We start from the raw sequence: 13,905 nt of genomic DNA on the forward strand, positions 1-13,905 counted from the left end.
ATCCCCAGTACCAGAAAAAAAGTAGTAGCAAATAGAATTCTTTTGTTTATTGACTATCTTCCCCACAAGAAACTCTGATGGGATTGTCTCCCTTATTCACAGGGCTTGGTATACCGTCACTGCTCAATAGATGCTTATTTCATGATTGTTGAAGGTGTATCAAGGCAGAGATTAATTTATTTCAACACAATCACAAGTGCATTAAACAGAACCAAAGTTTATTTCTGGGCATATTTCATAGGCTACAAGGGGCACCAAAATGTGGGCCTAACCCTGGCTGTCATCCTGGCAGTTCACAATGGTGCCCCTATATCAGGCATTGGAAACAGTAAGAAAAGGAAAACATCCCCCTTCCATTTAAGCAGCCATCCCACTTCCTGTGAAATCCTATTGGCTAGGATATGGTCACATGGTTACATTCAGCTGCAAAGGAGGCTGGGAATTGTAGTTTCTATTCAGCTCTGAACTCGGCACTGAGAGGGAGAGAAGATCTTGAGTTGGTAGCTAGTTTCTGCCGTGGGTGTGTTACTCAGATCCAGGTGAGAGAGGAAAGGAGAGTATTCAGAATGGAAGGTGAGGAAGGGAGAGAAGTCAGGGAAGAGAACCAAAGAGGCCCTGGGTCTCTGGAGCTCAAGGATAAGGATGTCAAGAAACCTAGGGCTGCCAGGAGTGGTGGTGCACCCCTGTCATCCCAGCACTTGGGAGGCTGAGGCAGGAGGATCGCTGAGAATTCAATGCTAGCCTGGACTACATAGTAAGACCTTGTCTCAAGAAAGAAAAAGAAACCTAGGGATCTGGGACCATTGTGCATCTCATGGAGGTCACTGGTGGCCTTGGTGAGAGCCTGGTGAAGCCATCTGGATGGACTTGATAGGTCCCTGTGTCCCCAGGACCTGGAACTAGCTGGGCGCCTCAATGCCAGCCTGGCCTTCTTTCTCAGCGACCTCTTGTCCTTAGTGGACCGTGGCTTTGTCTTCAGCCTGGTCCGAGCTCACTACAAACAGGTGAGTGGATGTGGCCAGTGGTGATGGGCGTGGCATGTGCCTTGGGGTGGGTGAGGTGGGCAGTGTGGGGGCGTGGCCTATGACTTCACCACTTGGGCTGTGAGTGGAGTGATATTGGCATCCCCATCGACCCCCTCTCCCCCGAAAGGTGGCCACGCGACTGCAGTCAGCTCCCAACCCCGCAGCACTGCTGACCCTACGCATGGACTTCACCCGGATCCTGTGCAGCCACGAGCACTATGTGACCCTCAACCTCCCCTGCTGCCCCTTGTCACCCCCGGCCTCGCCCTCCCCCTCTGTATCCTCCACCACCTCCCAGGTGAGCTGGCCTCCACTTCTGCTGCCTCTCCTTGACCTCAGACTTTCACCTCCAACCCATCTCTTTAGATTTTGACCCCATGTCCTATGACCTTACTGATAGGTCAACCCTGACCTCTCACCTCTGGCCATTTTCCCCATGCCTGCTGTCTTCAGTGACTTCCAAGATGACTTTAATGGTGACTTCTCACCTCTGCCCCTTGCCCGTGGTTTCCTTTCCATTCCTGATTTCTCTCCCTACTCTGCAGAGCTCTACCTTCTCCAGCCAGGCCCCAGATCCCAAGGTGACCAGCATGTTCGAGCTCAGTGGGCCGTTCCGGCAACAGCACTTTCTGGCTGGGCTCCTGCTAACGGAGCTGGCTCTGGCTCTCGAACCTGAGGCTGAGGGGTGAGCATGGGTCCTGTCCAGCCCCAGAGCAAGTGAGACAGGGCGGGAGCCATGTCTGCCCACACTGAGCACACCATCATCCCACAGGGCATCCCTCTTGCACAAGAAGGCCATCAGCACCGTGCACAGCCTGCTTTGTAGCCACGACACTGACCCCCGCTACACTGAGGCCACTGTGAAGGCCCGAGTGGCCGAGCTGTACCTGCCACTGCTGTCACTTGCCCAGGACACCCTGCCACGGCTGCACGACTTTGCTGGTCAGTAGAACAGGGAGGGATAGGGTCATATGATCCAGGGGGTGGATCAGAAAGGAATAGGAAACACCAGGTGTGATGGCACACACCTGTCATCCCGGTCAGTACCTGAGAGCCTGAAGCAGGAATATCACCATGAGTTTGAGGTCAGCCTGGCCTACATAGTGAGTTCAAGACTACCCTGACCTATGTAGGGAAACCCTGTCTCAAATAAACTGGAATAAATATAATAAATAAGTAAAAAAGAAAAGCACAGACATTAGGATCAGCAGAGCAGGTTCAAGTTCTACCCAGGGGCCCTAGAAAGCCAGTAAGCACCCTTAGGTTTCTCACCTATAAAACAGGGACAGGAATGGTTTCAGGTATGTCACAGAGTTACCTAAAAATTTGAGCTGTAATACCAGCATATTGACAGCCCACAATAAATGACAGATATTATGATATTTAGGGTCTTCTGGGAGAGGACCTGAGGAGGGGAGGGGAAACATCATGAGAGAGGAAAGTTGGAGTCCTGCGTTCACTCATTCATTTATTCACCAAATATTCCTGGGTGTGACTGAGGCACAATAAAAAATGATGGTAGAAGCAAATTTGGGATTTGTGGGTTGATCTCTTTCATCAGTATTGGGAAATTTTCAAGTTATCTCTTGAATTATTTTTTCTACCTCGTTTTTTCCTCTTCTCTCCTGGGACTCCAATAACACGTACGTTAGACCTTTTGACCATGTCACATACCTGCTGTTTGTTTTTCCCCCTGTTCTTTGTGCTTTCTGTGCTGCAGTTGTGAAATTTTCTGTTGTGTTGTCTTTAGGGTCACTAATGATGTCTTCTTTTAAATCCATCCATTGTGTTCTTAATTTCAGATATTATATTTTTCACTTGTAAAATTCCTAATTTGATTTTTGTGTAGATTCTTTTTGGGGGGGCAGGTACTAGAGATTGAACTCAGGTCCTTGCGCTTGCAGGACAGGCGGCAGAACAACTGAGCTAAATCTCCAGCCGTGTAGATTCTATTTTTATGTTGAAATTCTCTACCTTTTGACCCCCCTTGGTTTTTGCCCATCTTTTCCTGATTTTTATTTTAAAGTCCTTGTTTGCTGACTTCAGTATTTGGTCATCAGTGTATCTGTTTCTATTGTCTCTTCCTCTCTCTTATCTGTCATATTTTCCTGCCTTGTAATTTCTTACCGTGTATAAAAGAACCACAGGGTGGAAGCAATATTTTCTCAGTGAGGGTTCTAATGTTCTCTGAGGCAGATTGGATGAGGGACCAACCACCTCAGTCCAGTCTGACATTGAGTTCAGCTGGGCTTTAGTTAGATTCAGATTACCTCTTGTTTCAAAAATCTCTAGGGCAAGTTAGACATGGAGGCACCACACCTATAGTCCTACCTGCACAGGAAGGTAAAGCGGGAAGATCATTTGAGTTCAGGAGTTCAAAGCCAGCCTGGTCTACATAGTGAGACCCTGTGTCAAAAAACAAAAACAAACAACCAAACAAAAGCACAAGTAGAGAGTTCTGGAAGTAGACAGTCAGAGACCCCAAACTGGCCTGGGGAGGGGGGTTGATGTCATGCTGGCCTTCTGAATGTTGAGACCCAGGGCCTCATTCACTCCCCCCACTCCCCACAGAGGGCCCAGGCCAGCGGTCAAGACTGGCCTCCATGCTGGACTCAGACACAGACGGTGAAGGGGATGGGGGGGGAACCATCAACCCCTCTGTGGCCATGGCCATCGCAGGGGGGCCCCTGCCCACGGGTTCCAGGACCAGCATCTCCCATGCCCCACCCACTGTGAGTACCAAGCTTCTCCCCTCAGACCCTGTCACGTGAGAGACCTCATGCCCTGAGGTTTGAGTTGGCCAGTGTTCATCTCATGTAGGGAGATGAAAATCGGCTGTTTTTTCTCTGAACCAGGCATCTCGGCCAGGCTGTCCCCTCTCTGCAGAATCAAGCCGGACCTTACTGGTGTGTGTGCTATGGGTCCTAAAAAATGCAGAGCCGGCCCTCCTGCAGCGCTGGGCTGCTGACCTGGCCCTGCCTCAGCTAGGACGTCTCTTGGACTTGCTGTACCTCTGCTTGGCTGGTTTCGAGTACAAGGTTCAAAGAGGTGGCCGGGGAGCTGTGGTGGAGGAAGAAGGCTTAGTATATATCCAGGGCTCTGGGGCATCACAAGCTGGCTGTAAAGGGGTGGACTGCTGGTGCACAGGCCCTGGATAAAGGGGTGGAGTGAGCCAGGCATGGTGGTGCACTCTGTAACCCCAGGACTTTAGGAAGCTGAGGCAAGAGGATCACAAGTTCAAGCCCAGCCCGGGCAACTTAGTGACTTAGTGAGAGCTTGTCTCAAAATAAAAAAGGGCTGGGGATGGAGCTCAGTCTGAAGGTCATCGGTTGAATCCCCAGTACAGCAAAAAAAGAAAAAAGAGGACAGGGTGGCGTTTCTGTGCTGAGGTGTTTTCCTTGAACCCCATCTCTCTGCCCTCCCAGGGGAAAAAGGCCTTTGAGCGCATCAACAGCCTCACATTCAAGAAGTCTCTGGACATGAAGGCCCGGCTAGAGGAGGCCATTCTGGGCACCATCGGGGCGAGGCAAGAGATGGTGCGGCGGAGCCGTGGTGAGAGAACGGGGCCCACCCTCCCCAGTCAGCCACTCCGTTCCTCTGCCAGCTCACATGTCCCAGGAAGAGGTCCATGTGTTGCCAGGCAGTGGCATGTGCCTGTTTTCCCAGACTCCTGGGAGGCGGAGGCAGGAAATTGAGCACATTTGAGCCTCAGCCCGGGCAACTTAACAAGATTCTCTCATGGTAAAAAGTAAAAAGCGCTGTGGGTATAGCTCAGTGGTAGAGTGCTTGCCTAGGCTGAGCAAGATTCTGGGTTCCACAGCACTCCAAAACAGAAAAAGGAAAATGCTGAGTGTGCTGATGCATGGCCTGTGATCCCAGCACTCTGAGAGGCTGAGGCAGGAGGATCACAAGTTCAAGCTCAGCCTGGGCAACTTAGCGACTTAGTGAGACTCTGACTCAAAAGATAAACCTAATAGTTGTAAAAGGGGCTGGGCTGTAGCTCAGTGGCAGAGCACTGGTTCCATCTCCAGCATCACAAAAATTTAAAAAAAAGAAGTTCATATGTCACTGCCACACACATGAGTGTATCTAAGAGTGTGCATTTCTTGGCCGGTGTCGGCTTCCCCGTGGCCCACTGTTTTGTCCCATATGAGGATTTTCCTACTCGGGGGTTCTCCTCCTGCTCTCATGTCCAGTTCTTGCACATGTATGAACACCTTCTCACACATCCCAGAGAGGAGCCCGTTCGGGACCCAGGATAACGTCCGCTGGCGCAAGAGCATCACACACTGGAGACAAACTTCGGACCGTGTGGACAAGTAGGTGTGGGTGGCAATCAGTGTGTTTCCTGTTACTGTCACAGACTGCCTGAGGCAGGCGGCCTCATAATGATAAGATGTTTCTGAGGGGTAGAGCACTCACTTAGCAGGAGGCCCTAGATTTGATCCGCAGCACTCCAGAGAAAGAGAAAAAAAAATCAGGAAAAAGAAAGGAGGTTTATTTAGCTCTCAGGTTTGGAGGCTAAAAATCCAGGGTCAGGTGGCCCCATCAGTTTGTCCCTGGTTGAGGACTTGGCAGAAGGTATCATGGCAGAGGGAATGTGTCAGAGAAGAGTCACAGGACAGGAGCTAGAGTGCTGGGTGGAACCAGGTTTGCAGTTTTTCTTCTTGTTGCTGTTGTTTTGGGTTAGGTTTTTGTTTTTGTTTTTTTGGTACTGGGGATCGAACTCAGGACCTTGCACTTTCGAGGCAGGCGCTGGAACCACTAAACTAAATCCCTGGCCCCTGTTTTGGGATTTTTATTAACTGATTGATTGATTGTTTTTTGAGTCAGAGTCTCACTATATAGTTCAGGCTGGCCTCAAATTCTCGGCGATCCTCCTACCTTAGCCTCCTGAACACTGGCATAAGAGGCGTGTGCCACCATGCCTGACTATTACTATTTTGGTTTTTTTGAGACAGGGTCTCACTGTGTATTCTAGGCTGGCCTTGAACTCCAAAGTCTCCTGCCTCAGCCTTGTGGGTGCTCAAATTTGATCTTTTTATAACAACCTGCTCTCAAGAACTAAAAGGTCAATAAAAAATAAAAAATTTAAAAATTTTTTTAAAAATGAACTAAGAGGTCAAGGCTGGTGTTATGATGCACACCTGTAATCCCAGCACTCAGGAAGCTGAAGCAGGAGGATCGCTCTGAGTTCAAGGCCAGACTGAACTACATAGTGAGACCCTATTTCACAAAACAAAACAAAAGAACTAAAGGGTCCCTTGGGCACTGCCTTAATTCCTCACAGCTCATGCCCCAGTGACCTAAGGACCTTCCGAAAGTCCCCACCTCTTAACACCACACTAAGGACCGAGCCTCCAGCACATGAGCCCTGGGAGCCCACCCACACCACAGCCAAAGCTTAAAGGCATTTTCTGGGTTCAGACCTGCTCCCCCACCCTGACAGCCAGGGGAGAGAGGGAGTTTGGACATGCCATGGGATCTGGCCCCGAGCAGCTTCACAGACCCTCACCTCCCCTCCAGGAGCAAGGATGAAATGGAGCATGAGGCCTTGGTGGACGGGAACCTGGCCACAGAAGCCAGCCTGGTGGTTCTGGACACACTGGAAATCATTGTGCAGGTAGGGCTCAGTCCAGCGGCTCCCTAACCTCTGACCCCACCTGTGTCCTAAAATCTCTGGCTCCATGTTCCTTGTCCCTTTCTGTCCCCATCACCAACACCTGGCTTTCTTACACCCTCCCCCAAAGACAGTGCTGCTCTCGGAGGCGCGGGAGAGTGTGCTGGGTGCAGTGCTGAAGGTGGTGTTGTACAGTCTGGGGAGTGCTCAGAGTGCACTCTTCCTGCAGCATGGCCTGGCCACCCAGCGGGCCCTGGTGTCCAAGGTGAGCACAGGGCCATACTTACAGCAGCAACTACTATGTGCTCAGCACTGTTGGGAAACAGAGGCTCCTTGGCTGCAGCTCACACAAGAGGGAACTAAGGATCAGAGTGGCCAAGTCACCTGCCCAGGTCACACGCCAAGGGGGTCAGGACTCAGCTCAGTGGTAGAGGGCCTGCCCGTGATGCATGAGGCAAGCCCTGGCTTCACTCTCTAGTACTGCAAAAATGAACAAAAAACTCCAGCCAGGCAGGGTGGTGCACACCTGTAACCCCAGCACTCTGGGAGGCTGAGGCAGGAGGATCACAAGTTCAGGTCCCACCTGGGAGACTTAGAGAGACCCTATCTCAAAATTAAAAGAAGAAAATGGCTGGGGATGTAGCTCAGTGCCAAGGTTCTTGGTTCAATCCCCAGCTCCCAGTACCAAAAATAAAGAAAGAAAAATAAAAATCTGGATCTACTGTTGGCCCAAAAGGGCAGAACACAGATTCTTCTGCCCAGTCGCCATGTGGGAGCCTCTGAGCCTGAGTGGGGGGACTGAGCAGCTTCCGTCTGTCCTGGGGGCAGTTTCCAGAGCTGCTATTCGAAGAAGACACAGAGCTGTGTGCCGACCTCTGCCTGCGGCTCCTGCGACACTGCGGCAGCCGAATCAGCACCATCCGCACACAGGCCAGCGCCTCACTCTACCTCCTCATGCGCCAGAACTTTGAGATAGGCCATGTGGGTGGGGCAGGGGCGTGGGCTGTGGGTGGGTGTGGTTTATTGCAAGGGGTGTGGCCTGCATGGGGCAGGGTGTGTCCTGTGTGGAAATAGGAGGCGTGGTCCCCGCAGGGCTATTGGTCGGGTGGGCGTGGTCTATATGGCGGGGGCGTGGCCTACACAAGGCTTCAGGGTGGCTCCCTCCTGGGCCAGGCAGGGCCTGGAAGGGAGAGAGGGAGAGAAGGAGCAGCCTCCAAGTGCTAGGCAGGAAGAGGGGTCAGAGTGGGTGCAGGAGAGTGGACAGGTGGAGGATGGGTGAAGAAAGGGGTACAGGTGACAGATGGGGGGGCTCGTGGGGCAGAACGGGGTAAGGGCCAGGCAGGTTGAGCAGACGTGGGCTCTGGGGAGCCAGGCTCCCAGGACTGAGCCGTCCCTGCCCCTGCAGAACTTTGCCCGTGTGAAGATGCAGGTGACCATGTCTCTGTCATCCCTCGTGGGGACGACACAGAACTTTAGCGAAGAGCACCTGCGACGGTCCCTCAAGACCATCCTCACCTACGCCGAGGAGGATGTGGGGCTGCGGGACAGCACCTTTTCGGAGCAGGTGACACCGGTCCCCCTTTCCCCACCTAGGGCGCGCTGAGGTGTGCCCGGCCCTTCTTAGCCCTGATGCCATACCCACCCCTCACTGATCCCTCATTGTCCCCGGCTGCAGGTCCAGGATCTGATGTTCAACCTGCATATGATCCTGACCGATACTGTGAAGATGAAGGAGCACCAGGAGGACCCGGAAATGCTCATCGACCTCATGTACAGGTGAGCGGTCCAGCACCAGGTAAGAGCAGAGGGGCTGAGGGACAGAAGAGGAAGGGGACAGAAGATAAGAGCAGGTGCAGAGTGGCAGGAGCCAGGCCTAGTGGTGCACGCCTGTAACCCCAGGACTCTGGGAGGCTGAGGCAGGAGGACCGCAATTTCTACTCAGCAAGAACCTGTCTCAAAAAAAGTTTTTAAAGGGGCCAGGGATTTAGCTCAGTGGTTATACTGCCTGTCTTGAAAGCTCAAGGACCCGAGTTCAATCCCTGGTACCAAAAAAAAAAAAAAAAAAAATGAAACTATATTACATATCGTTTCCGAGTTAGGTCGCCGGTACCAAAAAAAAGAGTTTTTAAAAAGGGCTGCAGGTGTAGCTTAGTGGTAGAGTGTCCCTGGGACAGATAAAAGGCCAGACAGGTAGGGGACTGGGTGAGAGGGACAGGTGAGAAGGTGGCTGGTGCCTGGGGCAGCAGGAGGGTTAACCCTTGAAGGGCCTGACAGGCAGAGGCAGGCGAGGCCCTACTCACTGACGCCCGCCTATCTGCGCCAGGATTGCCCGGGGCTACCAGGGCTCTCCCGATCTTCGGCTGACCTGGCTGCAGAACATGGCCGGGAAGCACGCCGAGCTGGGCAACCATGCAGAGGCTGCACAGTGCATGGTACACGCAGCCGCCCTGGTGGCTGAGTACCTGGCACTGCTCGAGGACAGCCGCCACCTGCCAGTGGGCTGTGTGTCCTTCCAGGTGAGTGCAGCGGGTGGCAGGCTGGGAGGGGAAGGCCCGGGTAGGGTAGAGACGGGCTCTGATGCCGCCTCCCACCCCAGAACATCTCTTCCAATGTGCTGGAGGAGTCTGCCATCTCCGACGACATCCTATCGCCGGATGAGGAGGGCTTCTGCTCTGGGAAGCACTTCACGGAGCTAGGGCTTGTGGGCCTGCTCGAGCAAGCAGCCACCTACTTCACCATGGTGAGATTCGGGGACAAAGGACACTGGCTTAGCTCTGGTGGTGTCCTTTCTGGGCTGCGTGTTTAGAAACAAGGAGAAGCAGTCAGGCGTGATAGCATATACTTGTAATCCTAGCATCTAGGAGGCTGAGGCAGGAGGATCTCCATGAATCTGAGGCTAACTGGACTACATAATGTGTTGAAAGACAGCCTCAACTATATACTAAGACCCTGTCTCCAAAAAAAAAAAAAGACAGAAAAAGAGACAAGGAGAATTGGCCCCCTCAGGAGCCCAGTTACTGTCTTCTCCCAAGACTTGCATACATTTAGCTACAACTTAACTGGGTGTATGGGGCTTGATAGAGGCTCTCCCTGTGTAGCCTAGGCTAGCTTCTTTTTTTTTTTTTTTGTACTGGGGATCGAACTCAGGATCTTGCGCTTGCCAGGCAGACACGGCGCGTTAGCTTCTAACTTTGTGATCCTCCTGGCTCAGCCTCTCAGAGTACGGGGATCTAAATTTTAATTCTAGAAACTTTAAAGTATACGTAAAAAGAAGAAAGGGAGTTTTTGTCTTTGGTTTCTCTAGCTATGTTCTGTCTATAAAACCAGCCTCCTCTGCCCAGTTTTGAAGCTCTTCCTTTATTTTCTGGGATACAATATATTTATGGAGATAGGTAGCTTTTTTTGTGGGACAGGATCTCACTATGTAGCCCAACCTGGCCTTGACCTTGTGGTGACCCTCCTGCCTCAGCCTCCTGAGTGCTGGGATGACAGGCGTGCGCCCCCACGCTGGGCTGTGGTTGCCTACTTTGAATCAGGATTCATAAAGGGACGACCACAGCTATGGCTGACATGGGTCCTTCTTTTCTTTTGGTGCTGGGGATGAAACCCAAGGGCTCACACATACTAGTCAAGTAATCTACCACTGAGCTACCCTCAGTCCCTCTTCTTAAACATTTTTTCCAGTACTCAGGATTGAACCCAGGGTGATCTAGCGCTGAGCTACATCCCCTGTGTGTGTGTGTGTGATTGTCCTTTGCACTGAGCTACATTCCTTTTCTAAAATGTTTTATTTTGAGACAGAGTCATGCTAAGTCATCCATCTGGGTTGAACTTGCGACCCTCCCTCCTTAACCTCCCACAGTGCTGGGGTTACAGGTGCACACCACAGCATCCAGTTCCTTTTTCTGTTTGTTTTTTGTTTTGTTTTGAGACAGGGTCTTGCTGTGTAGTCTAGGCTGGCCTTAAACTCACGGCAATCCTCCTGCCTCAGCCTCCAGAGTACTGGGATTACAGGCATGTGCCACCACACACCTGGCTCTTCTAGCTGTTTTGAAATGTATGATAACTTTATTGTTAACTGTAGTCATTCCCAGGCAATGGTGACTTGTGTCTTAAATCTCTTTGGTTTTCTCTTTTTCTTTTTCTTTTTTTCAGTTAAAAGACTATTTTTTAGCGGGGCATGGTGGCACGCACCTGTGATTCGAATACTCTGGGAGGTCGAGGCAGGAGGATCACAAGTTGGAACCCAGCCTGGGCAACCTAACAATTTAGCAAAACCCTTTTTCAAAGTAAAACAAATTTTAAAGAGGTTGGATTGCATCTCAGTACAAAGGCCCTAGGCTTAATCCCCAGTAAACACAAAACAACAAAAGGCTATTTTTTTAAAGCACTTTTTAGTTCACAGCACAATGAAGGGCAATTTCCCCTCTTCCTGCCAGCACACCCAGCCTCCCCCACGATCAGCACTCCTCACTGAGGTGGGACGTGTGTCACAATCAATGAAGCTACATTGCCACATCTGTCTCCCAAAGTCCATGGTTCACACTGGGGCTCACTCCTGGGCTGGGATGTCTGTGGGCTTGTGACACATGTGTCCTTATGTCCTTACCATTCTAGGATCATACAGAGGAATTTCGCTGCCCTGAGTCTTTGTCTCTTTTAATCTAAAAAGAACAAAATGAGGACTCGGTTTCCAGTTTTGTTTGTTTGTTTTTTGAGACAAGGTCTCGCTATGTAGCCCAGGCTGGTCCCAAACTCATAGGGATCCTCCTGCCTCAGCCTCCCGAGTGCTGGGATGACAGGCGTGGGCCACCATGCTCTGCTTTCCTAAGCCTCTTATTCTCACTGCTGTAATGGGATTTCCTCCTCAAACTTGCCCGTTGGTATGAAAGCAGCTCATGCCTTCTGCCTCTGACCTGTTGGAGAACGGGACTCCCAGGGGTCTCCAGCTTTTGCGTGGCTGCTTGTGCCCCTCAAGTATCCCTTTACCTGTCTCTCAGTTCCTCACATCTTTGGGAGATGGTAGTTGGATCTGGGCCCCAGTGAGATTCAAGGTCAGGGTTTCCGGCAATATTTTGTTTTAGGTTTTTGCGCTGCTGGGATGAACCCAGGGCCCCGCACCTGCTAGGTAAGCGCTCACCACTGAGCTGCACCCCCAGGCCCCTCGGCAATACTTGCTTTTCTGTGTTGCCAGCCCCCTCTAGTGATGCTGTATACTTTGCTGCGTCTCCCTCCCGAGACAGACGCCTCGGGGGTAGGGGGAGGAGGGACACAGACCTTCTGACAGTCAGCGAACACCAACACCGGAGAGCACGAGCTGGGCTAGGCTGGATGCTGGCGCTGGCTGTGGGCAGGGGGCAGCAGCAAGTGGCAGTAACCAAGCGCCACTGAGCATGGGGGTGAGAGGCGCCAGGCCAGATGGGCCGTTGTTAAGGTTGTGGCCTAGAGAAGCCCCTGCCCAAGAGGCTCCGTTTCCCCTCTGAGACATGGGAGAGAAAAAAGGAGTTCTTGGGCTGGGGAGGTAGCTCATTGTGACGCCCTGGGTTCAATCCCCAGTACCGCAAAGAAGAGAGAGAGCAGAGCTCTCTGTAGGGCCCAGCAGAAAGGCTGGGGCCCTTGGGGTGGGCTTGGTCGGGGAGGGCCTCCGGAGGCAGCGCTGGAGAGGGGCAGGGGGACATGGGGCAGCATAGAGGGAGTGGGAATCCTGACCCCCACGCCACCCCAGGGCGGGCTGTACGAGGCCGTGAACGAGGTCTGTAAGAACCTCATCCCCATCCTGGAAGCGCACCGGGACTACAAGAAGCTGGCGGCGGTGCACGGCAAGCTGCAGGAGGCCTTTACCAAGATCCTGCACCAGGTGGGCCCGGGTCCCCACGCCCCGCCCCTCCCGCCCCGCCCCCGCTGACCCGGAGTCTCCTCTCCCCGCAGAGCTCAGGCTGGGAGGTGAGTCCCCCTAGCTGCCTGCTGGACCCCAGGAGGCCTGGTCAGTGCGGTCGGGGACCACTAGGGGGGGCGCGAGGAGCACGGTCGCCCCCCCCAGGCCCCCCCCCCCCCGCGTCCCCTCCGGCCCCGCCTTATCCAGGGCAGCCTGTGAGTCACCGTGCTGGGCGCCTCCGGGGACACCCTCCCCCTGCGGCGGCCGGCGTGGGGGTGCGGGGGGAAGTGGGGCTCCCAGCCGTACCCTAGCTGTCTCTCTGGGTCTCTTGTATCTCCCTCCATCTCTGGCTCTCCCCGCCTCTGTCCCTCTCTGAGATCTATGCATCTCTCATGGCCTTTGTCCCCCGCCTCCCCGACCCCCAGTTTCCCCCGGGATGTCTGCTCCCCATCTCTGGTTAATGCCCCCCCATGCCGCCTCTTCTCTTCTATTTTTAGGCAGCTCCTACTTTAGGGAGAATTTTCTGGCCAAAGATGGCAGGAACCCAGGGCCCTGGCAGGCAGGCTGGGTGGGGCGGTTGGAACCGGAGGGTGCCCTCCCTCCGGGATCCCTGGTGTCCCCGCCCATGGAAATTCTCCTAGGGCAGCAGAATCAGGAGGGGGGGTTGACCTCTGATTTCCCCCGTGACTGTGTCTCTGTCCACCCCTCCACCACCTCTGGCCCCACCGTGTCGGCCCCACCCTGCCGGGATCTGCCGTGGTGAGTGTACCTGAAGTCGCCCACTTCTCTGCCCATGTGGGGGTACCCTTGGGTGAAGGGGGGGACCCCTCCTTCCAAACATAGTGATCGGGAGGCTGGGAAGAGGAATGTCTAGGACAATGGAGCCAGAACCTCTGTCCAGCTAAGTGTGGTGGCACATGCCTGATATCCCAGCACTCGAGAGGCTGAGGCAGGAAGGTCACCACAAGTTTGAGGCCAGCCTCAGATACACAGCGAGACCTTGTCTCAGAAAAACAGCAAAAAACAACAGAACCTCTGTCCCAGGGCCAGAGACAGCCAGACCACCTCGTAGCCATTCAAGCATTTATAGAGTACCTGCTGTATGCCCAGTCCCCCAGACAGACACTGGAACACAGATGTGAGCCGGAGAGCCCTGTCCTAATTTGTTATTAGGACCCAGATGATGAAGAACAGTACAAAGTGTGGGCAAAACAAAAAGAAATTTAGGAGCTGGGCATGGTGCTACACGCCTGTCATCCTAGCACCCTGGGAGGCCGAGGCAGGAGGATCACAAGTTGGGGGCCAGCCTGGGCAATATAAGAAAACTTTATCTCAAAATTTTAAAAATGGGCTGAGGATGTAGCTCAGTGTGAAGGCCCTGGGTT

At 53.0% G+C, this 13,905-nt stretch overlaps 1 protein-coding gene across 7 annotated transcripts in view; it reads left to right on the top strand.

The window, feature by feature from the left end:
• Nucleotides 1–13,905, top strand: part of Dock6 (dedicator of cytokinesis 6) — a 47,566-nt gene that overhangs the window by 30,381 nt on the left and 3,280 nt on the right. For 3 of the 7 annotated variants that reach the window (XM_013065897.3, XM_013065898.3, XM_087201600.1), the window contains 17 exons: nucleotides 891–1,004; nucleotides 1,153–1,323; nucleotides 1,571–1,710; nucleotides 1,798–1,967; nucleotides 3,597–3,757; nucleotides 3,881–4,063; nucleotides 4,451–4,577; nucleotides 5,260–5,344; nucleotides 6,552–6,648; nucleotides 6,776–6,910; nucleotides 7,474–7,626; nucleotides 8,051–8,209; nucleotides 8,321–8,421; nucleotides 8,969–9,161; nucleotides 9,242–9,385; nucleotides 12,371–12,502; nucleotides 12,574–12,588. In XM_013065897.3, coding sequence (XP_012921351.2) covers nucleotides 891–1,004; nucleotides 1,153–1,323; nucleotides 1,571–1,710; nucleotides 1,798–1,967; nucleotides 3,597–3,757; nucleotides 3,881–4,063; nucleotides 4,451–4,577; nucleotides 5,260–5,344; nucleotides 6,552–6,648; nucleotides 6,776–6,910; nucleotides 7,474–7,626; nucleotides 8,051–8,209; nucleotides 8,321–8,421; nucleotides 8,969–9,161; nucleotides 9,242–9,385; nucleotides 12,371–12,502; nucleotides 12,574–12,588 — 2,280 coding nt within the window. Of the gene's footprint in view, nucleotides 1–890; nucleotides 1,005–1,152; nucleotides 1,324–1,570; nucleotides 1,711–1,797; nucleotides 1,968–3,596; nucleotides 3,758–3,880; nucleotides 4,064–4,450; nucleotides 4,578–5,259; nucleotides 5,345–6,551; nucleotides 6,649–6,775; nucleotides 6,911–7,473; nucleotides 7,627–8,050; nucleotides 8,210–8,320; nucleotides 8,422–8,968; nucleotides 9,162–9,241; nucleotides 9,386–10,800; nucleotides 11,013–11,729; nucleotides 11,774–12,370; nucleotides 12,503–12,573; nucleotides 12,595–13,905 lie in introns of those variants that run through there. The other 4 variants (XR_002389623.2, XM_021245127.2, XM_087201599.1 and 1 more) reach the window with 4 other exon arrangements.

This window comes from Heterocephalus glaber, unplaced genomic scaffold, assembly GCF_053883595.1.
Source record: "Heterocephalus glaber isolate CG9 unplaced genomic scaffold, H.glaber_assembly_v1.0 deba00001760, whole genome shotgun sequence".
NCBI classification, from domain to species: domain Eukaryota; kingdom Metazoa; phylum Chordata; class Mammalia; order Rodentia; family Bathyergidae; genus Heterocephalus; species Heterocephalus glaber.